General features: G+C 40.9%; 3 protein-coding genes across 10 annotated transcripts in view; 1 reads left to right on the top strand and 2 right to left on the bottom strand.

Annotated features, from left to right (window-relative positions):
- Positions 1-924, bottom strand: part of MTRR (5-methyltetrahydrofolate-homocysteine methyltransferase reductase) — a 34557-nt gene extending 33633 nt beyond the window's left edge. For 2 of the 4 annotated variants that reach the window (XM_026099307.2, XM_026099309.2), the window contains exon 1: positions 822-887. Coding sequence is in view for 1 of the 4 variants with exons in the window: in XM_064506831.1 (XP_064362901.1) it covers positions 822-909 (88 nt within the window). In the remaining 3 variants the exon portion in view is untranslated. Of the gene's footprint in view, positions 1-821 lie in introns of all 4 variants that reach the window. The other 2 variants (XM_064506831.1, XM_064506830.1) reach the window with 2 other exon arrangements.
- FASTKD3 (FAST kinase domains 3) lies at positions 458-10020 on the top strand. 5 transcript variants are annotated; one of them, XM_026099313.2, is made up of 7 exons: positions 775-919; positions 1406-2866; positions 5645-5730; positions 6438-6600; positions 7584-7653; positions 8831-8945; positions 9735-10020. In XM_026099313.2, the coding sequence occupies exons 2-7, from the start codon at positions 1435-1437 to the stop codon at positions 9831-9833; spliced, it is 1965 nt and encodes a 654-aa protein (XP_025955098.1). In that variant the 5' UTR covers positions 775-919; positions 1406-1434; the 3' UTR covers positions 9834-10020. The 5 variants fall into 5 exon arrangements, with proteins under 5 accessions (XP_064362906.1, XP_025955098.1, XP_064362902.1 ...); XM_064506836.1 differs by lacking the exon at positions 775-919 and adding an exon at positions 458-573 and having other exon boundaries at positions 8831-10020; XM_064506832.1 differs by having other exon boundaries at positions 8831-10020.
- A 3507-nt stretch (positions 10021-13527) lies between these two features.
- CFAP90 (cilia and flagella associated protein 90) lies at positions 13528-22822 on the bottom strand. Its single transcript, XM_026099284.2, has 3 exons — positions 22443-22822; positions 17856-17972; positions 13528-14606 (listed from the first exon to the last, which is right to left on the bottom strand). Exons 1-3 carry the CDS (start codon positions 22635-22637, stop codon positions 14427-14429), a joined length of 492 nt encoding a protein of 163 aa, XP_025955069.2. The 5' UTR covers positions 22638-22822; the 3' UTR covers positions 13528-14426.
- Between the last annotated feature and the right edge of the window lie 4060 nt (positions 22823-26882).

The following is a 26882-nucleotide window of genomic DNA, read 5'->3' as shown; positions in this document are numbered from 1 at the left end:
TTTGATTTACTGAAACCTGTGGCAAAGTGATTTGATATCATTTTTTTTTTGCCTGTTTCCTCCAGGGAGAAAACAAGCATAGCTCAACTGCAAAAGAAGAATGTCACGTCCTTAACACTCTACTGATACGGCTTGTTATTTCTCTCCACAACATTATGGAATATATTGCCCGTACTGTTCTTGCTTTCCCACACTGTGCACTCTTGAACGTCTGTCTTGGTCAGACTCGCTCAGAGACAAAGTATGAAAACACACGAACACCAACGCACACCGCCTCGAGCGCTAACCCCTCCACAAGGCTCAAGGAGCGCAGGTAACAAACCGGCCTGCCGCCCCAGGGCACGTTATTTTGTTCCGAAAGAATTAACTGGACTAAGTAACATCCCGGGGGGGGGGGGGGGGGGGGGAGGTCCCCCGGAAGGACAGGGATTTTCAGGAGTCGAGGCCAGTTTTCCATCCCCGACCCGAACAGCGCGGCCACGAAAACCTGCCCAGCCGCCACGGTCCTCTCGCACCTCCCTCCTACCCCGGGACGACGCGGCCTCCCGACTTTCCCCCATTAGCACGTTCCTGGTAAATGCAATTACGAAGCTTTCGCTAAAAGACGGGGTTTTGCTAAAGGCATAAACGCGAAGAAAAAGTCTCAATCTCCCTCCCCTCCCCCCCAAGGGGGCGGAGGACGGCTGAGGGAACGGAACCGCCGGCCGAGGCCGTTAGGCCGAGCCGAGCCGAGCCGCCTGGCCCGGCCCGAGGAGCCGCCCGAGGAGCTGCCCGAGGAGCCGCCCACTAGCAGCCCCCGTGCGCCGCGGCCCCCCACGTACCGCGGCCCCGACCCGGCCCGCCACAGCGCCGCCGCTCCCGCGCCGGAAGCTCCCGGCAGGCGCCGCGCGCGGCGCCACCGCCCGTCATGGCTGCTGAGGTGAGGCGCCCAGTGTGGCTGCCGGGGACGGGACGAGGAGGAGGGCCGCGGCAGAGGGGAGCGGGACGAAGCGGGTGCCCCGCACCGTCGCCTCGCAGAGCCCGGCGGGGAGATGGACCCTGCGCCTGCCCTGGCTGCAGCAGTGCAGGCTAAATAATGCAGCCGCGTGCCTTGCTGCTGTCAGGTACACCCCAGCCCCGCGGGCAGGAGAAACGTGCTTTAGCACAAGTGGCTCCTGGAGGAGCAGGCCTCCAAGTACTCTCGTTAAAAACGCGCTTTGCGAAAGAAGCGTTGTCGCCTTTCAAGTTTGCAAGCAGTGGCTCTCACAGCAGTTTCTTGTTCTCAGTGGATTGTCTTGTGTGAGTGGTTGTGGAGGACAGGTTTTCCCGGTCTTGTCCAGCTTCCAAAAGTTTTTCGCTGTGTTTTTAATGACACTGATAATGTTTTACTTGTGCATATAATATATACACTTTTTCCCTCCTGTAGGTAACTTGTCAGCATGCTCTTGATCCACTATGGCTTTGATTAGCCTAAAAAGTTTCCAGTTTTATTCATCCAACACTGCAGCAAGCAGATCCCTGGTGATGACCCTAAGCAAAAGTTTGAACTTTGTCAGTGGAGAGCAAAAGTCCCTAAAGTATAGCTCCTTAGCCACGAGGATGCTATGTTCCAAAATTAAATCTCAGTATGTGTTTTGTAGGAACAACCATGTACAATTGCGGATCCAGTCTCTTTCTGTTAATGAAACAGTGCATCTTTGTGAAGATCCTGGGAACAGTCCTATATCTGATAACAGGTTGATGGATGAAGGAATGTTTTTCAAGAAGTTGAAGGGTCTTGATACATCAAAAGAGATTTTTAAATTCCTTCGCTCTCTGGAAATCATGTCTGATATCATGGCATCAGCAGCCCTGCAGAGGATTTCCAAAGTTGAGGTGGATGACAATGGACTGAAAAACTCTGGAGTGTTAGAGAATGAAGTTTTCAGGGCGTTATGTTTTCAGTTTGAATATGAGTCCTCAAAACTGTCCAACACTGGGTTGTTGAATGCATTGCAAGCTTTGATAAAACTGCGTATAGATCCCCAGAGTTCACTGATGGCAAGCTTGCTTTCAGAGAGTCAAGAACGGCTTGGTAAAGGACAGCTGACCATTAAAAATCTGTGTGATCTTGGAGAGGCTTTGCTTGAGTTGGAAGGCCCAAGTTCTGCAACTTTGGAACAAATTTTAAACCACATGCAAGAAAAAGACATTGAGAAGTGGAGTCCTAGTGAAATGGTGATGGTTTATAGGATGCTGCAGATGAGTGTCAGAGAAGGAAAACAATACCAAGACTTGCTAAACAGAATGAACAATGTCACTTTAACCATAGCTTCCCAGCTAAGCCCAAAGTTCATGAGCATAATATTGAATTCACTGGTTGTTCTTCATCAGACTCAGGCAGTTCCCTTAGTCATAACACTATGTAAGCATTCAGTGAAGCATGTTCCTTATTTCACAGATGATGAACTGGTTAGTGTACTAGAAGCCTTCCTATACTTTGGACATCGTGAGCAAATTTTTACAGAAGCACTGGAAACACATGTTCCCAAGTCCATTTTTACCATGCATCCTGAAACAGTCAGCAAAGTCATGAAGTATTGCTGCCAAAAGATGATCCTTTCAAAGCCCATATTTGATGCAGTGGCAGAAGTTTTTATTTCTGATGCTGATGGATTTACCACCAACCAGATTGCTGAGTATATTGTACCATTTGGGACTCTTAACTATCTTCCTCCAAGTGCTCCTTTGTTGTTTGGGAAGCTTGAAAGTATACTACGTACTCACTTTAGCCAGTTTCAGCCTCACACCTTGCTGAACCTCCTGCACTCATGTGTCCTTATTCAGCGTTATCCAGTAAATTTTCTGGCAAGAATATTTAGTCCCTATTTTCTGCAACAGCTTCAAGGTAAGGGGCAGTATTTCTGTCTGTTGCTGTGTTCCCCTTTTTTGTTACATGGTATGTCACTTGTTATGCACCCATTTCTTATCACTTGCATCTGTCTAATCCCATCAAATCAACAGTAAACTGATCAAGGTGACTGGAGAATAGGGAGATTTGAAATCCTTTAAAATTTTTCTTTCAGGTAGTCCCTCTTCTTTTCTGAAAATACTACCCCTCTGTTATCCCTGAGGCTTCTCCTTTATCTTACACAGTTTTTAGACTTTAAATTATTCTGTGCAGGAAACATATGTTACTTTTAACCCCAGCTGTTTAAAATTCCATGTCTATGCAAGGACTGATGTGAGTACTTTCATGAACTCCTGTGGAATTGAGCAAACTGAGGTGAAAATTGTAGATATTTTAATGATACATGGATAATATAATGGAATGATACATGATTGATGTAAAATATAGTTTAGCGATTCTGGGTTCTTGCTTCTCTAAATTTTTGCAACGTAATGACTGCCACATGAGGGATGTGCCATAAAGGTAGGACAGTGGATTGTGAGTCATTAGACTTGACTTTTTTCTGGGGGTAGCCCTCCATGTGACTCAGGCAAGTCACTTCAATTTTCTGTACCTTTTCCTTGCTCCTACATTTTTTGGCCTTTCTTACTTCTTAGCGTTGGAATTGGCTCTTAGGTGTTTTACTCAGGGGCTAGCCCAGGGGAGGACCTATTTTGAAAAACAATAGAAATACTAGTAATGCTGATCTTTATAAACTTTAGTCAAGGTTAATACAAATTCTAGAGAGAAGTGAGGTGAAATGTAGCATTGGGAAAAATAATTTGAATTACTGTTATCGGTAAGTAGGTGTTAAAAATACGCACATAGAGTTTGTAAACCTTAGGCAGTACAAAATGTCTTTTTCAAATATTGTTTTGCCTAATGATTGAAATGAGGTCCACTCTCTGCAGGTGCTTCTACAACTTTATTCCCTACCTTCTGCCAGGCTGTATTGTTTCAGACTTTTCAGGTGGACTAAAATAAAACCAGATACTGACTTGTGCTGTCATCTTCAATCTTACGTTCTTTCAGGATAAGGATTACTGTATTATATTCATGCTTCCAGCTTGGTTGAATTTCTCCTTCATATTGTGTTACGATCAGTTCGTGAAAACTGACAAGGGTAAATGGATAAAGCTGACAAAAATCCAATTGCAGTGCATAATTGTTTGCTTAATTAAAATAGAAATGAGGAGAGCTGAACCTATAAAACACAACAGCATCAGAAAGGTCAGCACTTACAGATAGGCTAGGTTTTTTTTGTTTTTTTTTTTTTAAGTATTTAGTTAAAATTGTAAGTTGTATTCTAATACTCGCATATGCTCTAACAAGGCATAAAGATTGGTGCTTTATCCTAGTTTTTAAATTACTTTAAATCTAGAATCTCATGCAGTTATGCACATCGGCATCCTCTCTGCCAAATGGAAGCATTTTATGCCCATCTTTCTTCCAAGTCCTGAGCTTCTTCCTTTCTACCTCTGAGCAAGCACCACAGTCTCATCCTTGGCCCTATGCCTCACCATACAGAGGAAGACATTGCAAAGCTTAGAAATCTACTCCATCTTTATCCCATCTTGCTTAGTAGATCTAAGAGAATCCTGCTCTCTGCTGATGCACTGCTTCTAAGACTGTTTTTTCTGCAAGAGGTGCCTTAATCTGATTGGTTTTGTTTAGTATAGTAAGCTTCTAGAACATCTCTTGCGTTTTTCCGTAGCTACAACGATTATATAATCAATCATTTGGGGGCATAAATCTATTATGAGCAACACAGTTATAAGCTGTAGATTTTAAGTAATTCTGTGTTAGAAAGTAAAGCATCGTTTTCAACCTTATGGGGTTATGAAAGCTAAACCAGAAGGTTGAGTGACTTCTCTAGATCTCAGCTAAGATTGCTTTCCTAGTAAAACTGCATGTAAGGCCAAGTTTTCAAAGAGATTGGAAATTCAGTTTTTAGCTGTTCAGCATGAGATACCTTAAGGTGTTGATTTTTAGAAAGTAGAGATTCCTCACACCCTAAAAATGAGAAGGTCTTTTAAAGGTCTCAAGTTGCAACTTAGAAAATGAGAAACCTCTCAGTATCTGTTGCTTTGAATATGTTCTTTTGAATCAATATAAAAGTATTCCATTATGATGGTCAAAGTACAGAGTAGGAATTTGAGAAGATGATCTGCATGATTGGCAGATTGCTAGATCTTATCCTATATTATGTTTTTATGATTACAGAATAATATTTTGCACCTAGTATGAAAGATGCCTCAAAAGTATGTTAATAATGAAACCTCAGAAATTATTCAGTATAATGTACTACTCGCAGTTAAAAAAAAATGAGTGAAACAATGAAGATCCTGGAGTTAAAACCTGGGGAGGGGAGATTGCAGCAAAAAGAAGGAAATGGGTTATTTATCCAAGATTCCAGCTCAGGCTTATTTCTGTAGAATATCCTGCCTCTCTCAGATCCTCAAATTTTGTGAAAGAATATGACAGTCTTAACTAAGATCTTGCTGGTTTTATGGGATTTTTTAATTTTCATGATATTTCTGTAAATCGTTTCCTCATTTTTCAGGATACTTCATTTCAGAGTCTTTCCATTTGTTCAAGTAAGCTGCTAATGATCCAAGATAAAAAAGGTTCTCTACATTTTAAACTGAATACTTTTTCAGCTAACTTATGCATGATTGTTTGTGTCGTAATACTTTGTTGAAGATGTATCTGATTGCCTGAATATTGTTGTTTCAGCTCAGCCACATGGTTTGGACAGATTTGTTACCTCCCAGCTGACCCAGCTTTTTTTAACTGCTACCTTGGAGTGCCCATTTTACGAGGTATAGTAGGTGTGAAACCAGTCTGATGTTAACAAGAGGTGATAAGGTCATTAGGACCCTGTTGATAATTATCTGAAGACTATCTTTCCCAGAAAAAAATAGGGATTGGATAAATCAGCTTTTTTTTTTCCTGATGAAAATATGAAGTATTTCTGCCTGTTTGACTGAACTGATGTATTTGTATATTTGACACAACTGACTGCCTCCAAGTTAAGGTTCTTTTTGTGTGTTTCTGAGCACTTTGCCCACAACTATTCCTTTTTTATGTTTGGTTTGTAAAGTCCTGGAGCACAGAAGAGATCAGGCATTCTGATGCTGGCCTGACTGTAGGAGAATGGAAACTGTTCTGTATTTCTAATGAGCAGTATGTTCTGCATGATAGCATGGAGGCCTGCTGAGGGTGTTCTAGTAAACTTTTTTTATTTCTAGCAGGTCATACTTCTGACTATAAGCATGTCATTAGACATGGCTTTGAAATGGACATATTAAATCTTGTTATATTAATACTTGAAGTAAATACAAAAATGTTCTCTCACTAAGCCCAGACTTTCCCTCTTAATTGCCTATTTATGAAATGTTTCTCATTATTGCTGAAAATAACAACAGAGGAAGTAGATTTTCTTCATTTGTTTTCTTGCTAAATGAAATGATTTGTGTTTTTTGTTGTTGTTTCTGGTTTGCTTTTTTTCCCCTTTGTCATTATATAGGGCCCCAAACTCCTTCCAAAGTATCAAGTAAAGGCCTTTCTTGTGCCTGGCTGTTCTCTGGATGTTCACCTCCTCAACAGAGTGAAGACCGGACTACTTTATTTACTGAAAAAAAGAATATATTTTGCATCAGAAGTATCAACACCATATTTCTATACAGTTGGTAAGCAACATTATTTCTCTAGATTAATAACAAAATGTGTGCATACGCTGTAATAACTTTGGATCATATTGTTTTCCAGAAATAAAAAAGATTGATTTTATTCCTTTTGTGTGCATTCTGAATTGTGCAAATAAGGAAAAAGTAAACTAGGATACAAAAGAGACTATATAGAAGATTTGAAATGAGGAAACATAATAGGAAATTTAGGTAAATGCATTTTCAAAGTGAGAAAGACGAATAAGGAGAGAAAAGAGCTATAGCATTACTTTGGAACATTACTTGTGTTTACACACCCGATATGCACTGAGAATAGTCAGTCAATAACTCTTGTATTCTTATTTTTAATATTGGCTCCCCTTTTACTTATCCTGTAAACAGTTTGTATAGTATAAAGCTAAATAGGGCAATGCCACTTGCTTCATCTATCTGCTTTGATAGTGCATGGAGAAATGAGGAGCTGGAGGGTTGATAGCACTCTTCTATGCTCACCTGAGCTCTTCCTGCCTTAGCAAGAACTACTGAGTATGTATAGTCAGTGAGAGTTTGTGGAGTGGAAGAGAGGAGTGGGCAAAAAAGTGTTTCACGCAGCAGGAAAGGAGAGTGAGAGAAGGTAATGATAAGGAAAGATGTGCTGAAGAGGACTGGAGGATAAGGAAGGTGTTCAGGGAAGGACCCCAGAGTCATCAGAGGGAGAAAAAAAATCGAAGAGGGATTCCAGAATTACTCTGCATTTCAGCCTGCACATGGGGTTGAAGTTGGCAGGGGTTAGGTCCCAACCTCCCTTTGCAAAGTCAGATCATCTATAAAATTACTGAATTCGTAAGGAAAAAAAAAGGAGGGAAGGAGAATCATTCGGAAGAAAGTATTGCTATAGTATTTTAATTACTTTATAAAACAATAAATTGTAAGAGGATGAGAATTACAGTAAGCGGTTTGTTGTATGAAATGGGTTTTAATTTCACTTCTCTTTTCATCTGAACTAGATATTGAGATTAAATTAGATGAAGAAGGCTTTGTATTGCCTGCTGCCCAATGTGAAGAGGTACACAGACGGTAAGAGAATAACAGAAACCACGAGTAAAATGTTGGTTAACACTGACAAAAATTAGAGGGCCTGGGGTGAAAACCTGGCAAAATTTAAACTAATTTGAGTTTTGCCATTGACCTCAACAAAGTTAAGATTTCACACTGAAACTGCAGATAAAGGGACAAAGTTGATAAAATGAATGGTTTGTACTTTTTTCCTGATTATTTTGCCTCCTGATTATACGGTGTCAGACAATTTGTTTCTTTACCCAATGACACTCAGGATCATAGTGATCTTAGTTTAACTTATAGGATCTTTTTGATCTTGTTAATTCATTTACAAATTAAAAAAAAAATTATTCTGATTGAGAGTGTCCACACCAGTTTAACGAGTTTAAGCAAATTTCAGTTTGCAACCTCACTTTTCTAAGAGTTCCTGTATAATGAGGACTTTTCCTACAGATGCTGTTTGCATTGAAAAATGCTTATATGTTTAAAACATAAGTTATTCAAGGATTATTTTGAGAAGCTTTAGAGACAAAATTTAGCAACCTGCCTGTGCTGTATTTGCAACTGCACTTCCATGAGTAAGCAAAATTCTTTGAAAAGGCTGTGTTTCTTCAGCTTGTCCTTGACAAGTCTCATAAAGTCACATAGGGTCTTTCAAAAATCCCATCCTTAAATGTTCAAGAATGTGCTTTGGTTTTTGGAATTACAACTTTTATGTATAAATAAGGTCAAGATATACTTAACATACTTAAAATTTATGTCCCTTTTATAGTGGATGCACACATTTTGTTTTGGGTTGATGTGGTTTTTATTATCACCAAACAGGAAAAATATAACTATAATCCTTGGTGCTGCCAACCATATGTACAAGTTTAACTTGAATCACTAATAAGTTGAGTAAAGTTAGCGGCTTAAGTGTTTCCAAGATGAGACAAGTATTTTGTTTGTTTTTTTCCTAGTAGAAGAATTCAAAACAGCTTACCAATAGAAGCATTAAAAAAACAAACTCTTATCATTAACTTACATGGTAATTTTTGTTTAAAGCATATAAATAAGTTTTTCAGATCAGTTCTTCTGGAAGGGATTTGGCAGTAAAAGGAGGCATTGTGTCATCTTTCTTTGGAACTGCAGTAGTCTTGGTGACTAAAGTAATAGTGACAATTTTTTGATATATAATACTTGTGCTTGATTTTAGAATTGCCCTCTGTGTGGATGGTCAAAACAGATTTTGCATTAACAGCCACCATCTGTTGGGAGAAGAAGCTATTAAACAGAGGCATCTTAAGTTACTTGGTTATGAAGTCGTGCAGGTAAAGTCCAAAAACAGCAGTTTGCTTTTGCTGTGGCTAACAAAACAAGTGAAAAATGACTGCTTTACAGTGGTTAAAGCAGTTGTTGCAATTGCTTCCCAAGGCAGATGTAGTCTTGCACTTTCTGTGTTATGTTTCATCTGCCTACCTTTTGCCTTTTGGGCATCTGTTACATAAATTCCTTTCTTTTCTCGTGGCTTAGTTAGTGTTTTCGTTGCGCACAAACAGTTGCTGCTTGAAAGAGTATGTGTCTGCGGTAACTAAGATTCATATACTGCCTTAAGTGAAAGTGTTAAGTGGGATCAGGTTTTTAATTAATTATTTTTTTTAAAGATCTGAAATGGGAGCTTAAAAAATGGGAAAAAAGGGAACCGCTTTGTATTGTGAGTAAAACAGAGTAATTCTTTTATTTTGCATGTTGAATAAATAAGGTTTGGTTTATTTTACCTTTAAACATATTTTGGATTAAAACAGTTACTTGTAGATTTTCAAGATTCATTTTCTGTTTATAATCACTTACTACATAAACCTAACTCCTTTATATTTAACTTAGCCTTAACTGTAATGAACATTGCTCTTTGTTTTGCAGTAACCTCCATTCAGGTGATTCTGACAAGATTAACATGTCAATGATACACTTAGGATTAAAGGTTTCATTTTAAAGAAGAAAACTCTCTGACATGTGATTTTACATCTGATTAATGAAAATTTATCTTAAAGGATACCGAACCTAACTCAGTTGTTTATTGAAAGATATTTCCAGCAATCATTTTTCTATTTCATTTCCAGATTCCATTTTTTGAGATAGAGAGTCTAAAAAATTGCAGAAAAGTGGCAGCATATCTACGCAAAAAAATCTTTCCTCATGCATATGGACTCAGATGCTGACACTGGCGAAGAATACTGCACTGCAAGTTGATCTTTTATATCATCAAGTGTAAATATTGTGTATGGAGGAAGAAATCTGTTTTCTACATAACTCTGTGTGAGATGATTTCACTTCTAAATGTGAGACCTTCCAATATTTGGAACAATTGATATGTAAACAGTAATAAAGAGCAACATATTTTCTTAAGATTTTTGGAAATATTTATTACAAGTTAACAGATATAAAAGTCAAGCAGTCAGTGCTGCATTTCCTTTGTATTTGCACAGGTTCTAACTCAAATCTGCAAGTGGACAGATGTGACTATATTTAAGGATGCTGTCCATTGTCAAATGCTCAAAATTGTGCCATGTTCCCAGTCAGGGTTTTTCTTGACTGCAAAGAAGTATATTATGTAATTCACTCATAGCTGACTGTGTGACAACTGTTTCATAAAATTAAAATGTGCAGTAGCTCCACTGACAAGCAGTATTGGCTTATTGCTCATACTCCAGAGGTGCAGAGAGCTGTTCACTAAATAATAATGCCTTACAGAAAATAAGAAAGAACTTAAAAAAGATTCACTTTGCTTTGTAAAAGGACAGCTGCCAAAGGGTAGTGGACTTTCACAGCCGTCTCTGTGGGAGTGCGCCCTAGGTTCTGGATATGTGCCATTTGTAGTATTCAGATGTGTTTGGTGGCAGTTTCAGCTAAACTGGCTATGTGGGGTGTGGCGGACAGATGAATGAATTTTTTGCCTTAAACTTTTCTTGGTGCATGGGGTGCAGGCAGGCCATAACCCCGAACAAGCCATCTGTCCCTGGCAGAAACAGGACTGGGCTGCTGCGACCCCCGAGATGGTCTCCCTGCGACCACCCGGGACACACCGAGCCTGCACTGAACGAGACCACAATCGGGCAGAGACTTTGGGATCCGTTTTTAGCACAACTTCTGTAAAACTTGCTTGGCATGAGTGGCTAAATTTGCTGAAGCCTTAGGCCGCACTCCCTAGTTCGGTGAGAAAGGGCCCCAGAGCTGGTGCAGGCGGGAAAGATAAGGGAGTTACCAGCAATTTGCATTCCTGTGCACTGCTGAAACAGTGCTAATTGCTGGAGTTACCACCTCTTTGTCAGGACCTTGAGAGATGATGGTGGGACCCGAGGAAGGAAGACACACCTATAGGAAGGAAGACACACCTGTCGGCAGAAACTGCAACAGAAAAGATAAGGGAGAAAAGGAACAACGATGAGATCCAATAAGGAGCAGGAGACCCCAGACTCAAAAATTACTATTGGTCTGAACTACCACGTGGGGGGGTGGGAAACTTAATTTGAAAAAAAGCTATAATTGCCCAGGGATCTCTTTGTTCAGGGTCCCTCTTCGGAGGTACCCAACTTGAGCTGTAACCCCTGCACGCGTGTCATTCCGAGCTAACCTAGGGTCGGACCCTGCTCGAGTTGTAATTACTGCACGCGCACCGCCAAAACTTACACCCAGGGTGAAGAGGACCCACCTACCACCAGACGGGACCCCCCCCCCTCCCACCGCCGAGACTCCCAAAGGAAGAGGACCAACAGGACGCCGCTAGATCCACGGGTGGTGATCTCTCTCTCTCTCTCTCTCTCTCTCTCTCTCTCTCTCTCCCCCCCCCTCCCCCCCCTCTTTTGTTGAATGTTGGTAAGATCTGTTTTTGTCTAGCTAGTTGCAGTATTCGCCATTGAATTATCCTATTTGACCACATGCCTTATCTTTGTGTTAATAAAACTTAAAACCGGTTGGCTGGTGTCGTTTCACCTTAATTCAGTCCAAGGGCATCACGAACTTGGTCGTTTGGCCCCAAGGGGAGGGAGGTCGTCCTGAACGACTCCTTTCGGGCCGCGACAGTGGGGTCATGCAGGCACTCCAGAGTTGCTTCAGTTTACAGCCTGCTATACCAGTCTAAACTGAAACTGATGGCTTAGCACATTATCTCTTTAAAGCTCAGAAGCAGAAATGTGTCCTATATCATCATGTCTTATGCAGGAGTATAAACTATGGCAAAAGGGTGGAACGAAGAACTGGAAGCATACCACTTCAGCTGGGAAAAACATACCCTGACTTGAGTCAACGCATTAGTTTACGGATGGTTAAAGGGGAAGTAGCAAAGCTTAGTTCTGATCATAGAACATATACTTGAACTGTCACATAAAGATCAAAATGCTACATTTTCAGATTAGAGTATGCTTGCTGCCCTGTGACGAATTATTATTTATGAGTAGCAAAGCAGACTGACTGCATCACCCAGTTTGATTCTGTTTTGATTTGATACGAAAAAACATACATAAAACTTTTACATCCTTAAAAGTTCTATACATTTCATGAGCAGAAGTAGAACATGACTTTTTCCTTTCAAGGCCACTGTTAATAATTTGTGAATTGCAGGTGTCTGTCAATTGTCCCAGCAATGCCTGGAGATTTTTGGATGCAACACCCAGATCTAGAATATGATTTACATTGTGTCCTACCATACATTCTTTTCACGTTAATTCATTGCAGTAGTATGTCAGCACTGACAGATGAGGGAGCATAAAGAAGTCATGAGATATTTTCTGCTAGTATAATAGGAAGCTTGCAGCACATCAGTAACCTACTAGTTGTCATCCTAGCAAAAGAAATTGAGGGAGAACAACTGAAAGGTATCTGCAGACATTTACAAGGAATTTCTCCCTAATGCAAAAGGTACTCATTGGACACAACTAAGCATTGAAGTAGGAAGTCAGCCACTCAGAACTGAATGAGAAAAAAGTAGGAAGGGCAACTTGTTGAAAGCCTTTAAAATGAGGAGGGATGAGAAGGGATTAAAAGAGAAGGGGATGACATAAGCAAAGAAATGGAATAGGAAAACTGATAATGGCATATGGGTAGGTCTTGATGAGTCACGCTCTCCTTTTTCCATGGTGGAAGTGAACAAACTGGTGATGTGTCTTTCTCATGTCAGCCAGAAGGTGGAGGTGTTTTCAAATAATTTGTTTTCATGCAGTTTTCACACACAGATGGTTTGTAAATATAGTAAGGAAGACACTTAAAAGAAGTAATTTGTACTGATTGTCCCAAACTAAAAATAACCTATATAGAATAGGGCCATATTTGATCTCAGTCTTAACTGGCATGCATTTGATACTGATTCTTGTAAAAAGCACTCCGATGTTGTTCAAAAACATGTACTTCTCACTTTATTCTTACTGTGAATCCTCTTCAATTAATGCTACTAGATTTGTTTGATGGAATATTTATTGTTGCAAAGGAAGGTAACAGTTACTGTCCTTGTCCTTGCAGGTCATAAATAATGGAGGTGGCAAACACCTTGCAGAAAGGGCTGCTGTTTGTACTCTGATTCTTATATCATGCTGCAACAAACTAGCTTGATTGCTGAATTTTCTGCTTATGAACATCCCAAACTAAGTTGTTTTTTGTTTTTATTTTTATTTTTATTAGCAGACTTGGTGTACTTGCAAATGATCTAGGTTTGCTGTTCATAAGTGCCTAACAGAACTCCAGTGTCAGTCAAAGCTGTGGACTTTCAGTCCTTCTCTTCAGGTATGATCAGTCTGGCTATCATTCTTTATTGAACAGTATTGCTTCAGCTTTAAACAACAGCAGGATCAATGGCTCTTGAAAACCAAACTGATGTGTACCCTTGTATGTTCTATCTCCTGAAATTACTTTAAAGCTGATGAAAACACTGGATTCGGTAAGGATACAAAGCAGTAAACATTTAAGGAGATTTAGGCATTTACTCTAGATAGGCTTTTTAAATGACTATTGCTTGATCCTTGTTTTTTTTTCCATCCTTGCTGCAAAACTATTTAGTGTGTGTTCTCTTAGTTGGCTTTTTTTTTTCAGCATTGGATACAGATCCAAAGATGATTTTTCTTGTGGCTGTGCTGAACAGATCCCTCAGACACCATTTGTATAACTGAGTCAGCAAAATGGATGCCTGAAATTAGCTAACCCTGGATTTTAGTGTCTATATAAATGCCAAGCACTCGGCAGTTCCCTTTAGATTGACTTCCACTTGGAGTCTATTGAAATTGCTAAATCTTTAGCACTTCTGAAAGTCAGACCATTTTTTACATGCCCATCTATAGTTAAGGCTATATATTTTGGAGAATCTGGGTTGAATCTCTGTTTCAGCTGTTTCACATATGACACTTAGCAATTTTTTAGCAGCACTTTGAAGATTAAGAAATCAGTGACCATTGATACCTTGAGGAGCAAGCGTGTTTATATATTAAGTATGTGAACAGAGTTATGTAGAATCACTGCCTGAAATAGCACAGGGAGAGCTGTTGACCCAACAGATCCCTTGTTTCCAGTGCTGCTTCCTAAAACATTCAATTCTTGCGATGCTCTTTGCAAGATTTTAATGAGACTGTAAGAAGGGATACATTTTGAATTAGCATGAGGAAAAGTACAGCTGCTAGTTCATCCTTTTTTATTCCAAACCACTCTCACTAACTAAAATAATAGAGGAAAAGGCAAAAGCACTATTTTCTTTCTTGAGGTGAGGTTTTTTGTTTGGTTGGTTTGCTTTTTACACCACGTAAGTGTTGCTGGCAATGACAGTTACAAGAGATTTAGCATGGATCCAGGCTTGGAGAAGGTTTTTCCAGTAAACAGGTGATTCCGTTTTTCCTGTAGAATTCTGCCTGAACATGATTAATCCTGGTGTGATCTCTGATCAGCTGCTCTACGGGCTTTTTTATGCGTCTCCCATAATCTGAGGATGACAAAACAGCAACAGGTCTTGCCGTTTCCTGTGAAAATACAAAATTCTCCTTATAAGAGAATCACAGAGCAAATACTAGGTAGTTACTGCTAACTGTGCTGTGGTCTGGGCTAAAACAACAGAACTGTACAGCGTCTGCTATAGGAAGGTACATTTATTTAGCAGTGAACTGCACTGTTACGGTTCCATCCTTGACCTAGTTTTTTAGGCATATTAATAAAACATGAAGACATCACTGGCTGACAATATAATAAGATATGGAGTTGTGCCCTGAATTACTGTGGACTGATTTTTTTATATACACACATGTGGTGGTGACTACCATGTGATTACTGGCAAACTAAATACTGTATTATGGGATAGTGGCACAGATACTTTCATTTTTATTTGTATTTTCATTGTGCACTGACTTGCTCAATTGATCTGAGAAATAAAATGAATTTAATCTATGTACCCTACTACAGGAACACATACTCTGCTCGCACAAGTCAGTGAAACCATTGCCTGAAAAAAATCTAAGCTTAAAGAAAAATCCTGAGTAACCACTGGTCCATGCAGCCATTCCATGAAGAACATAAAGCTTATGCTACTGGATTTTTGCAGAATGAAAGGTTTTACTAAAAATGCCTGTAGCTGTAAGATTATGAAAGTAACTGTTCTGTGATGATCAGAAGTGAACTTGTTGAGAAACAATGCAACCCAAAAAAGATTATTTTTCAGCCTGTGCTTAGTAAACTGCTCTTTAAGTGACTGTGCAATCACTATCTGCAATCTGCAGTTCCTTCGTGTGCGACAGCACCAGGGAGCTCCGGAGGCAGAAGGGAAAGACAGGATCTGTTTGTTTTTCTTTCCCTAGCCAAAGGTCTCAGATATATCAGACTGTGTGGTGTGTGTGTGTTTGCACAGCGGCTAAAACAATGAGCCTTGGCCCCCAGTGTGTTTACCTAGTACTATGATATAAATGATATCTACAAGGACCATCAAAAGACAGAGCCCACACCACAGTTCGGGTGCAATCTCTAGATTGGCGATTGCTGGGAGGATGCTGCAATCCCCTTCTTCAAATAAAGGAGAACCCCCCATTCCAAAACAGCCATTCTCCCCTCAGCTCGCACTCCCCTTGCCGCCTCTCTTGCTCCACCCCATTAGAAGCTATTCAGTACACCATCTTTTAACTACATCAGGACAAAAATCAACAGTCAAAGTAGCGTGACAGGCAGAAAGATAAAACCATTTCCTCCTCTTCCCCTCACCTGTGGATAAATGTTGAAAAGAGAGAAATGAGAGATTCCTTGTGACATCAAGGAGGACTTTTGCTAGGGATACAGGGTTTACAGTGCTAATGACAGGCAGCAGTATGTAATCCTGATAGCTTTATTTTCTCTTTAAATAAATTGCTTCAGTTTGAAATAGCCCTGGTAGTACAGCACTGAGTGGACCCACTGGTATTTCATTATTTTTGCAGGTTGTGCATTCAGCAGATTTCAAATTTTCCAGCAGCTGCCTGGGAAGCATCCTGCTGCATGGCTCTGTGGCCTGTAATTCTACTGCTGTAACACTGGAAATCAGCAACGGCTTCCATGAGAAAACACCCTCGCTGCAGTCGCTGTTGCATGTAGCTAAACTGAGTACCTGTGATTGTGTTGCTGGACTCCCTGAGTGCACCGAGGCTCTCTGCAGGAAAGGAAGGGCTTGCTTGTATGGAGTTTGCTTTTTTCACTTCTAAGAAAGGATCGTATTGTGGTGGATCCAGCCTGTCTCCTTTTAGTGCTGTACTAGAAAGGTGTCAGTCTTTGGCCTTTTATGTTTTATAATATAGTTATAAATAGTATTATATAAAGTCTGTGACTGCCATTGGGTTTATAAGAGAGAGGGAGTTGAGTATGGTACATTCATTTAGTTACGGGAAAGTCCAGTGTTGGGTGTCATCATGTGCCTGAGGATCACGCTGTAACATTTAACAGCTGTGTTTTTCCTGTGTCTCCACACTGATTAAAGGCCTGGATTAAGGGACACCTGCTCAGAATAGTTTCCAGGCAGAGCTGCTCACGTGCCTTGCCTAACAAGGCTGGTATGTTTTCTGGCCCATGGGCATTTGCTTCCTAAAGGCAAGTTTTGCTGATATCACAAGGACACAAGATCTCAGTAAAAAACCTTAACTCTGCATTAATAAATTGCCTTTTACACAAACTTCCAGGTGTGAGGTTGGGTTTGGTTTTGGGGGCTTGCTTTCTTTTTGGTTTTGTTTTGTTTAAAAAAAAAAGACTCATTTTTAATTGGAGTTGTCATTTACACGGCTTTTGGCCTTATGCAGATTTGCAGCTGAGTAAGTAAGTGAGAGTGGGTAACATAATGGGCACTTTTGTGACTGTTAAGTGCACACCTAATCCTCCCTGTACTATCTGCTAGAGTTGAAGGGGATTCTGCCTATTCACTGAAATGTTTGACATATATATCTACTACCTAGTCAGTTAAGTGAAATCCCAAGAAGTGGCCTTTGTTCCAAAATCTCGACAGTTTTATTACAAGGCAATTACAGTAATTTTAACTTTTGCCTCTCTCTTCCCTTCTCCTTCTCTGTCATAACATAACCACCAATATAGGCAGTTATTCCTAGCTGACCCACCTCTTCCCATCCCCTGAAACCATTAGGATTTTGAAGCCATTAGCACACACAGGTTGCACTTTGGTTTTGATGTCTTCTGCCTCTGCGCATATATATATGTGTGTGTGTGTGTGTATATATATATATATATGTTAGTCAGCTGTGGCCTAGAAAAAAATATGTATTTTTTTATATATTACATGTTATAGTATTTATGTTTTCAAGGCAGCTGGTTAAGAAAATGGCTGCATACTTCCTTAGCTATGAGCCTGAACACCCAACGCTGACCCTGCTGGACTCAAATGTTTTGGCTATGGGCAGCCCTTTCCAGGCATGTCCCTGGTCTTCTGACCGACCTCTCCTTTGCACCAGCTCCCTTCCAGTTTCCCTCCTGCAGACCAGCCTGGTGTAAGCTTGACTAACAAAAGCCCCAACAGCAATCTGCAGGATATTAAAGAGCAGGAGCTAGCTCAGGGAAAGGGAGAGGGGATGTCTTTACTTGTTAGCTCTTTCTTCTAAACCTCCAGGCTGAGGACATTAGTGTCCTTCCAATTCCTTTGCTCCCATATAGATTGCATTATAAATGGTAAAACTGTGCTCATGGTCTCCAGGTGCATCAAAATGAACAAAATGACTTTAACAAAGATCATTATAAAATTATCAAAGGGTTACCTCATCATTTATATTAAGACCTTGGTTCTTCGCATGTTCTCTGTCACATCGGTGAAGATATTTGTTGTAACCCACTGGTCTTTTAAAAATGGAATCATAAGTGGAAACACTCCCTGTCTTTAGAAAAGGAGGAAAAAGGCTAATTTATAGTATTGTTCAACTTTATAGGTTTTAGAATATGCGTAGTCAAATCAACAGTTAAACAGTGCACATACAGCTTTAAATGATGGCAATTGTAACATTACGGACTTACTATTAGCAGATCTGTGTCATCTGGAATAGTATGGAATAAAATCACCTAGTGACAGTTTTTTTGAGCTTTTTCTTTTATGTATTCGGCTCATCCCTGAAATTTCCCTTGTGGGAAATTTTCTCTGTTTTCCCCTGTAATCTCTTGTAACTTTGGGAAGTTTGACTACTTTATTTATTTATTTTACTTTTCCTTATCTGAACTTTCTGTTTTCCTTCTTAAGTGCCTAAACTTGTCAAATGATCTGTCACTGTAATGCAAAAGGAAAGCACGCAGTTTTAAAATTCATTTGGAAAGAAAAAGATAAAGTTACCCTGTAAGGGAATCACCTTTTAACTTCTGAATAAAGCAGAATTCTGAACAGTTGAGAGATGCACCACACTGCTAATCCTGTGGTCAAGTAGTGTGCATTAAAACATATTTATCATATATATATATATAAAGGCAGAGTATTATTGCATTTATGATATCTGCTCACATAGTTACATCCTAACAAGTAATACGGAAGACCTGATCTGCTAAGAAATGCATTAATGAAATGTAATCAAGAAATTGTGATCAGTGCATGTATTTCAAAGAAACAAAAAAATTTTTGAAGGAAAGAAAAGCAAAGACTCCTGTTGTAATATGCTGTCAGTTGTTTATGAGCTTCATTAAAATCTTCATATTTTGGTAAAGATGTCAATCCATCACTGATTTTGTGCACAGCTAACTGCAAATCTGGAAAAGTATGCATTTTCTTGGGCTTTTTTTTCACTCTGAGTTTACAGTGTGCCTAATTTAGCCCTTGAAAAATTCATGTCTTATGGGTATTACCCTTTCCATTGCTGTGCTCCAAAAATATTCAAATCAGGGCAGGTCAAGCAGGCTACAAGGGCCCCACTCAAAGGAAGCCTCAGATAACAGTGCTACTGAGGCCCTCCTGGCACCACAGGATGCTTTTATGAAGGGCAGAGGAGAGGTGGTTTGATTTTTAGCCTATCTAGCCCTTCTTTTCTCAGAAACCATCAAGGCTCACAGAATTTCAGGCATGTTTAAAAGCATCTGATTTGTCACCTCCATTATTTCCCTGCTCCCTTGCTTACCCTTTCCTCCCCACCGTACCAATTTTATTCATAGTTTTAGGGGAGGTTCCACCAGGAACTATTGCATTATCTGCTCCTTCATTTTTATTCACATGGCATGATTTGCCCATTACTCATTACCTGTGCCAGGGCAGGTAATTCAGTCTTTCTGGAACTTGCAGAGAGGTAGCCAGCCTGTTATGTTAAAAACTAGCCCTGTCCCACATAATCTGCTTAAAGATCTTCTGCCAGAAATGTAGAGACAATGTTTCTGTGCTCAAGATGCTTTTTTATCACCTTGCACATTAAGTCCCATATAATTGTGCAGTGGCTGGCGGCTGCATATTTTGACTCTATGCACTTTGCTGGTAACTCTTTGCTGTTGTTTCTCCTGGTTGTTAAATGCTGACATAGTAGACCTAGGTTGAGAGTGCGTGTGGGGAAGCTGTTTTTTAAAGCTATCAAAGCAAGCGAATCATGTAGAACTGACAAGCAAGTTGTCTTCAAGGTGAGCATCCTCTGCATACTGCTACTAAAGTGAAGCACTTTGCAAGCGTTCATTAATATTCCAGGCATGCTTACAAAATAGGTCCTTCTTCACGTCACAGAAGGGGAAACACAATACAGACTGGCGGCATTAGCTTATGGAAAGCAACATAGGGAGTAATTGTCACGCGAGGGATTAAAAGGCAGGAATTCCTGGCTTCTGGCCATGTGCTGAGGACATCTTTCTCTATTTCTCTCTGCTTCAGTCTCCAATGTACAGTTGATTTTAGGTCTCTAAAGATGAAAAAAGGAATGAAATTCCCTTTCCTATATAAATAAAAATTAACTGTGCAGAAGAATGGATCAAATCTGTTTCTACCCCTCGGCTGATGCCTGCCCTGTGTAGAAACCTATTAAACAGCTGTTATCACTTTCCATTTCCACGCCACTACAGCAGCATTTTCTGCCAACCAGGTCATATGGAGTGTGAAAGCGGACTTTATATTGTAAACAAAAGCTCTACCATATGGTTACTGATTTCCTGCGGCCGGGATATATGTTCTCCCCGCAAGTCCCATCAGCTCTGGGCATGCCATGGTCAGCTCTCTGCCCTTGCCTAGCTTTGCTCTTGTTGTGCTCACCTCCCTCCCTTAGTCTGTTAAGAGTGACATTAACTCTGCTCATTCATGTTTTGGCTCAGAGCACCTTCCCCAGGGTAACACTGAGATCTGCATAGGAGAATCTAAAATGATAAATCTACCAGGACCACCCAGTCAATGCTGGAGATAGACAGATTTGCTATTTCATAACCAGCTTTGTTCTGGGTTCTGCACCCCCTCTAGACTCTAGGGATGCGACCAGAGAACTCTCACGTATTGCCAGTCATCACTGGTCAGTGCTCTGCATGTTCAGCAGCCTGCTCTTTGGGAGGGGAGCTGATCCACAGGATATATGCATGAGGCTATAGTAAAAAAACAAAAAACAAAAAAAGCCTCATGGTAGGAATTACTTGAAATGAGAAAGTTTCAAGTTGTGAATGCCAAGGGGGAGGGGGCATCTCCTTGAGGCCTAAAGTGCTCAATTGTGGAGAGGAGAAATGTCAAGAACACCCCTGTCCACTCGGGATTTCCCTGGGAGCCAAGGCTTAGTAGCTCCCTGCTCAGGGCTGAATGTTGTGAATCACATTTTAAGGCTTCTAACCTTCACCAAACACCACAATGGGAAGTTCAGAGACTTCACACAGGGCTATAGGACTCCATTCCAGTGCTGTCTAAATGTATATGATGCCATTTTATGTGTCATGTTATCTGAGTGCCTTTACAGACTCAGGTTAAGCTACTGTGCAAGATACAGCAATTTACTCTGAAAAATATTCTGAAAGAATTTTTATTCTTCTGAAATTTATTCTGAAAGAATTGTATCTACAAGTGTTACAAAACCCAGTTGTACTGGTAGCTAAAACCAGTATTTTATGGGTGTTGTTATAAATATATATTGCCATAATATTGCTATGTTACATTGCTGTAATAGATACTTCAGAACTTCTTATAGCTATCTTTTTGTGATAAAGCTGTTATGTTCAATGTCTCATATGACTATCTTTTCAAAGAGAGAGAGTTTCATGTCATTTCTGATTTAAAAAAAAAAAGCTTGGATTGAGGGCTGAAAGAATGAGGAGAAAGATTCATATACTGAAGCACACAGCATTAGGGTGAGTCTCCTACCCTGTCTACTTCTGTTATTACATGTTAAGTGTCAGTGTTCCATCTTCAGAAATATTCAGGTATCTATGCATATGTTTTGAGCAGCTCTATTGATTTTTTTGTATTAAAGGTGAGCACGTGCGAAACTGGTGTGGTGCACAGTGAAAACCCTCACCTGTAAAGGGAAGAATTTCTCATAAAAGGGTTGCTGATGGTGCATGTTTGACCGAATAAACAAGGCTCTGCTTCCCAGCCCACGAAGAGATGATGCTTTTCCACGTCCCACTGCTAGCCCTTCCCTTAAAGACAAGTGCGATCTGCATTTTGAGGAGAAGTCAAAGGTCCTGATCACCGACGCTAGGTGGCTGGGTGGGTCCTGAATCCTCGTGCAGCCTCAGGCAAATCATTTCTCTACTTTTCTTTCCCCACCCAGTAAAAGATATTACCCTCATTTTCTATCCCCGCATGACAAGCATCAGTTACACTTTGCACAGGCCTTTGAAGATGAAAATTGCTATTTCGGTGCCAAGTTACTGCAGCAGATTGCCTAGCTCCAGGCAAAAGGGCGACATTTTGGTAGGCCTGATTTAGTAGGCCTTTAAAATATTAATGTTTTTTTTTTTCCCAAACGCTTGAGTGACTTCATCTCTCATAATGAGGCCTTAATCCATTGTTTAGTGATTGAATGCAATTTAATTAAACTGCACAGAAATCTACCACAAAGTTTTGCTATTCAGCTTCTCCTTATCGATTTCCCTGGGGCTCTGTGCAGCTCTAGCCATTTATTTTTGTCCACAGACTGCAAATTATGCTCTGGGGAGGAAACACCTTCTAGTTGCCAAGTGCCTTTTCAGCTATATATCACTTTACCTTTGGGGAATGAGTGCTGGCTGTGTGGGCCCATCTCATTTTAAGATTATGGTTTTACTTTCACTTTTCCCTGGACCTTTTCAAGGTTTTGTGATTCCCCCGACCTGCTCTGCTGTTCCCTTCTCCAGCTTTCTCCTTTATATGTAGATATACAGATATAGATATCTATATCTATCTATCTCTATATATATATACACACTTCTTCTGCCCTCACCTTGGCCTCCTGGTGGAAATAGCTGACCTCCGGCGGATTTCTCCGCCCCGGCGGGACATAGCCGAAGGCCGACTGGGCTGACAGCGGCAGCTGGTGTTTCCTCCTTGCCGGAGCAGCCAGTTTCTCCCCCTCCCCCTCCTCCTCCTCCTCCTTCTCCTCCTCGGCTGCTTCTCTGGTGTCCTGGGCGCTCCACATCGCCCGGATGGAGCCGGCCCTTGGGACGAGGGCAGCGGGTGTCAGGCGCAGCCGTGTTGTGCTGTCTCTAGGTAACGCCGTGTCAAGAGGGGTAGGAGGCCACGCCAAGGCCAGCAGGAGGGGCCAGGGGGCCGCCAGCACCTCCGCGGCCTCGCCAGGGCGGGCGTCGTTCCCGGAGCGCTTTCCCTCCAGCCCGCAACGCCGATCACCAGGGAGGCAGGACCAGCCGGGATGCCCCAGGGACGGAGGGCGATTTAAGGCCGTCCGCCAGGATGAGAGCCCCCCCGAAGCGGGGCACGGCACGTCCCCCTGTGCCCTGGCCCACACAGGGCGACAGGAGGATGTTCAGTGTGTTTCTGCAGAACCAGCGTTAACCAGAAAATGCGGATTCACAGGCAGCTAAATGTGAGGGTTTGGCCACAGTTTCCCAAGGCTCATACAGGATCTCCTGCCCTGAAGCCTGGCTTTGAGACCCCTCTAAGTGCTGAGGCAGGCAGCTGCAGGGCAGCCGGCCCACGGCAGGGGCCCAGGGCTCCCAGGCGCCATTTGCTGCCCTGTCGGTCGGCTCCTCCGTGTCTGACTGTCCTTGCAAAGGGAGAAAGGATTAGAACGAAATCGTAACAAAACGGATCCCTTTTTCCATGTGGCTTGCTGGAAAAACCCTTCTGCAGGGACTCTCATGACTTTAAGTTGCGAGATTGCATAAAAGCACCACACGAATGTGGAATTGCCCTCAGAATTAGGATTCTGAGTCTCCAGGAACTTGAGGTACCTTCTTTCTGCAGCTATGGGACTAGTGCTGCAGGCACAGCTTTTCGGTATTGCTGTTACTATTGCAATTAGTATTTTTTGGTACGTACTTTCACGGCAGCATTCTTGCACAGTCACGGCCAGTGACTTATGCTGCTTGCATGCTGCTGTTAAATGTGTGCTCCCGAAACAAGGCAGCATTGGCAGTACATGAATTTTCTTGGTAATTTAAGAAAACGGGCACCTAACCAATGGTGTGAGGGCAATGGGGCAATTTCAACTGATGCTGTCAAAAGTATGCCTTGAAATACAGCTCTGTTCACAGACCCAGATGTCAGAAGTTGCTTTGCATTCAGTTTCCTAAGGAGAAGAAATTGAGTTTGCCCCTTTTTCAGGGAGTAGCATTATCCTCCTAAGAGACCACTGCTAAGATTTTTTAATTTAGAACGACCTAACTGATTTGTATTTTTATAGCCAGAAAGGTGTTGCAAAGGAAGGGTGGCTGTTCTGAAATATCAGACTGTAATTTGTAATATGTAATTACTTAGCAAGAAAATCCCTAAAAGGAATTTGCTAGGCAAAGGGTTACAGGGTGGGGGGAGGACAGACGACAGATAGATAGATGTGCCACTAAAGCACAGAATAGCTGTGGTAGCTGTCCTCACTACCAGCTGGAAGATCTGTTTCAAACCAGTACCGCTTGCAGCTGAGATGACTAGCCTGCTGTCAAATTAAGGCTCAGTGATTCAGCTCACGTCCTCGCTGATGGCCTCACCAAGATTGCCGCATGTCCCTGGCTCTCCGCTGAGCCACGAAAAGGAGATGGCCTCTTCCAACAACTTTTGCAACCCATCGTCCTGGCAAAAGAGGCTGCAACAAAAATGACTCTTAAATGCTGTCCTCTTACCACGAACACAGCATTGGTGCTTGCTTTGGGGCCAAGGCCCTCATTTCACACACAGCTTGTTTCGACTTGACCCCAAGTTAGCCACAGCGTGCGCCTGTCTCAGACAAGGAGGCTCTAGATTAGAAAGAGGCAACTGTGCTTCACCAGCAAATTTTTTACAGTTTTCAGGGCTTTTTATGTTCCTGAACGACTCAGGATAATTTTTAATTTCCTTGAATATATCTGCTGTTTCGAATGATTCTCTGCACAGCTACTATGACTAAACCTCAGTCTGCAGATTGCGAACACTCCCTGGCTGGCTTGTTGCTGCAATTTTTACTGCTTGACTGGAGAATTAGGCTTTTCAAATATATTGTTATAATGATTTTTATTCTACTAATTTAAAAACAATTATACTATGAAATGATAACTGGTTGACTGATACAATTTGCAGTTATTGTTTGTATGCTGACTGACATTTGCTCAATGGATATTTCAGTTCACCCTGTCAAATGACTGTTCAGTTCAATAACCCTCTTGGTAAACAGAATAAAACACAATTTTATACACCCAATGGACATAACAATTGTTGTTTGGAACAACCGTTTTAAAATGCAAACATGAAAATGCCTAGTCCAGGAATGTCAGTCTTTCAAAATGCTTCACATGCATCTCTTTCTGTCAAAGCTGAATTTTCATGCGGAACATCTCAATTGCCACATTTTATCTGTGAAAAATATTCCATCAGGGATTTGCACACAGGTCTTGGCAGAATCTTTGTTTTGGACAGTGGCATTCTACAACAGAAAGGGGTTCATACCTTCATAGTTGCAAACAGGATTAAAATGTCAATGATGTAATGCATTTTGACATATTAAAAACTAGCTTTACCTGGGTAATTCCTGCCCCGAAATTTGAACAATTCTAAAATGAATATACAAAAAACTTCAGGGTGAAGCAGCTACACTTGATTTCTACACCATTTTGGACAAATCCACAAAAGTTTAAAATATTTAAGGGAAAAAAAATACTCCTTTAAGTACTTGTTTCTTTTAAAGGCACGTATCTTTCTTTTCTGCATCTGTTTTCTCCTTGGAGCCACTCTGCTAATTTAGACAAGAATGGATAGGGAAAAAAATCTCAAAAGCCCTGGTCTTACAATTGTCTGGGGTTCACTTGTAGAAAGTGCTGAAGGGCGAATATCTTGGTCAAGTACAGGAGAGTCTGCTAGCCGAATAGGAAAAGTTGAAGTGTCTTCATACAGAAGTGCAACCGGAAGGAAAACTGCTTGTCCAAGGACAAACTAACCATTACTTCTAGCAGTAAATCTCTTGGTATGTAAAGTGTTCTGTTGAAATAGCTGTTATTTGTCCTGATATGAGGTCTTGAGGACAAAATGGAGCCGCCTTTCAAGAGCCCAGCCTTCAGATGCCCAGCTGTTTCTCCAGTGATGAGCAGGTTGTACTCCTACCCATAACTCTGTGGGAAAAGGCAAGATCCATAGTTATTTTACACCATACATGAAACAAATGAACATGAAGAGGATGAAAGATGATTTTCACAAAGGACAAATAGGATGCTAATGTAACCCTGACTGCTTTTGTAGTTAACAAAAATAACTGGAAGGTCAGTCTTTCTTTCTTCCTGACCCTTGGTAGCCCTCCTTGGGTGGGAGCAAAGCATTGACCTTGAGAAAGCAATCCAGCAGACTTCCCAAGTGTCCTCCTTTGGATCTCATTTTCCCAGATTACAGTGAATCACTGTATTGATATTTTGACTACTGCCTGCTGTTGTTAGGTATGTTTGCACTTGCCATTTACTTTTAGACCTCACGTTCTTCAAGATTTGCTAGCAACTCATTAACTGTGGCACCAGCACAGAAGTTGTAGAAGCGGAGCCTTATTAGGATGTAGAATATATGACATACAGAATGCTGATTTGTGTGATTGTCATAAATATTTTCAAATCATAAATATTTTCAAATATCCAGTTACTGAGGTAGAGGAAATTGCTGCAGGAAAGGAAGAAAGAGGATAAAATAATTCTGGGTCAATCTAGACAGGGGAAAAATAAAATAGTATAAACAGTAGATGTAAAATGCAGTGGAAGACAAAATTATTTATTGGATAGAAATCGCTTCTTGGCATTAGAGGGATATTAATAATAATACTCAGCAACTGAAGGCTGCAGAGAGAATGGTATGAACCTTTCTTTGCCTGGGCACCAAACTTCACGACTATTCATCTTTTGCCCACTTTTTTGTCCTTTAGCAGGATTTGCCTGCATAGCAGGAAGAGTCTGAATGCAACTACAAAATGCAAGAACACCAGCGTGACATGGGTGTTCTGAATAGCTTTTGATCTATTTTAGCTATACTTAAAATTTGAAAATATAGCAAAATAAATTATATTACTATATACATTATTATTTATGATGTTAGAGATATAATTGGAAGATTTAACTATTTTCTTTCTAAATAGGTAGATATAACAGTAAAAAGGATTTTCAAGGGCATTTTCAGTATGTTCTTGGAGGGCACATATATATCTTTCTTTATATTTCAGTGGACCAGTCAGTTCATGGCCATTCAAATGTTTTAATGTTTTATG

This window comes from Dromaius novaehollandiae, chromosome 2 (assembly GCF_036370855.1).
Source record: "Dromaius novaehollandiae isolate bDroNov1 chromosome 2, bDroNov1.hap1, whole genome shotgun sequence".
Taxonomy (NCBI): domain Eukaryota; kingdom Metazoa; phylum Chordata; class Aves; order Casuariiformes; family Dromaiidae; genus Dromaius; species Dromaius novaehollandiae.
Note: the sequence above shows the minus strand (reverse complement) of the source record. Positions and strands in the feature narration are given on the sequence as shown.

Coding starts and splice junctions, on each gene's coding strand:
- FASTKD3 (XM_064506836.1), top strand. CDS start 1,435: ATGGCTTTGATTAGCCTAAAAAGTTTCCAGTTTTATTCATCCAACACT. Junction 2,867..5,644: donor TTTTCTGCAACAGCTTCAAG/GTAAGGGGCAGT, acceptor TTGTTGTTTCAG/CTCAGCCACATGGTTTGGAC. Junction 6,601..7,583: donor ACCATATTTCTATACAGTTG/GTAAGCAACATT, acceptor CATCTGAACTAG/ATATTGAGATTAAATTAGAT.
- CFAP90 (XM_026099284.2), bottom strand. CDS start 22,637: ATGTGGAGCGCCCAGGACACCAGAGAAGCAGCCGAGGAGGAGAAGGAG. Junction 17,973..22,442: donor ATTTCCACCAGGAGGCCAAG/GTGAGGGCAGAA, acceptor CCTTTTCTAAAG/ACAGGGAGTGTTTCCACTTA. Junction 14,607..17,855: donor GTCTTAATATAAATGATGAG/GTAACCCTTTGA, acceptor GTATTTTCACAG/GAAACGGCAAGACCTGTTGC.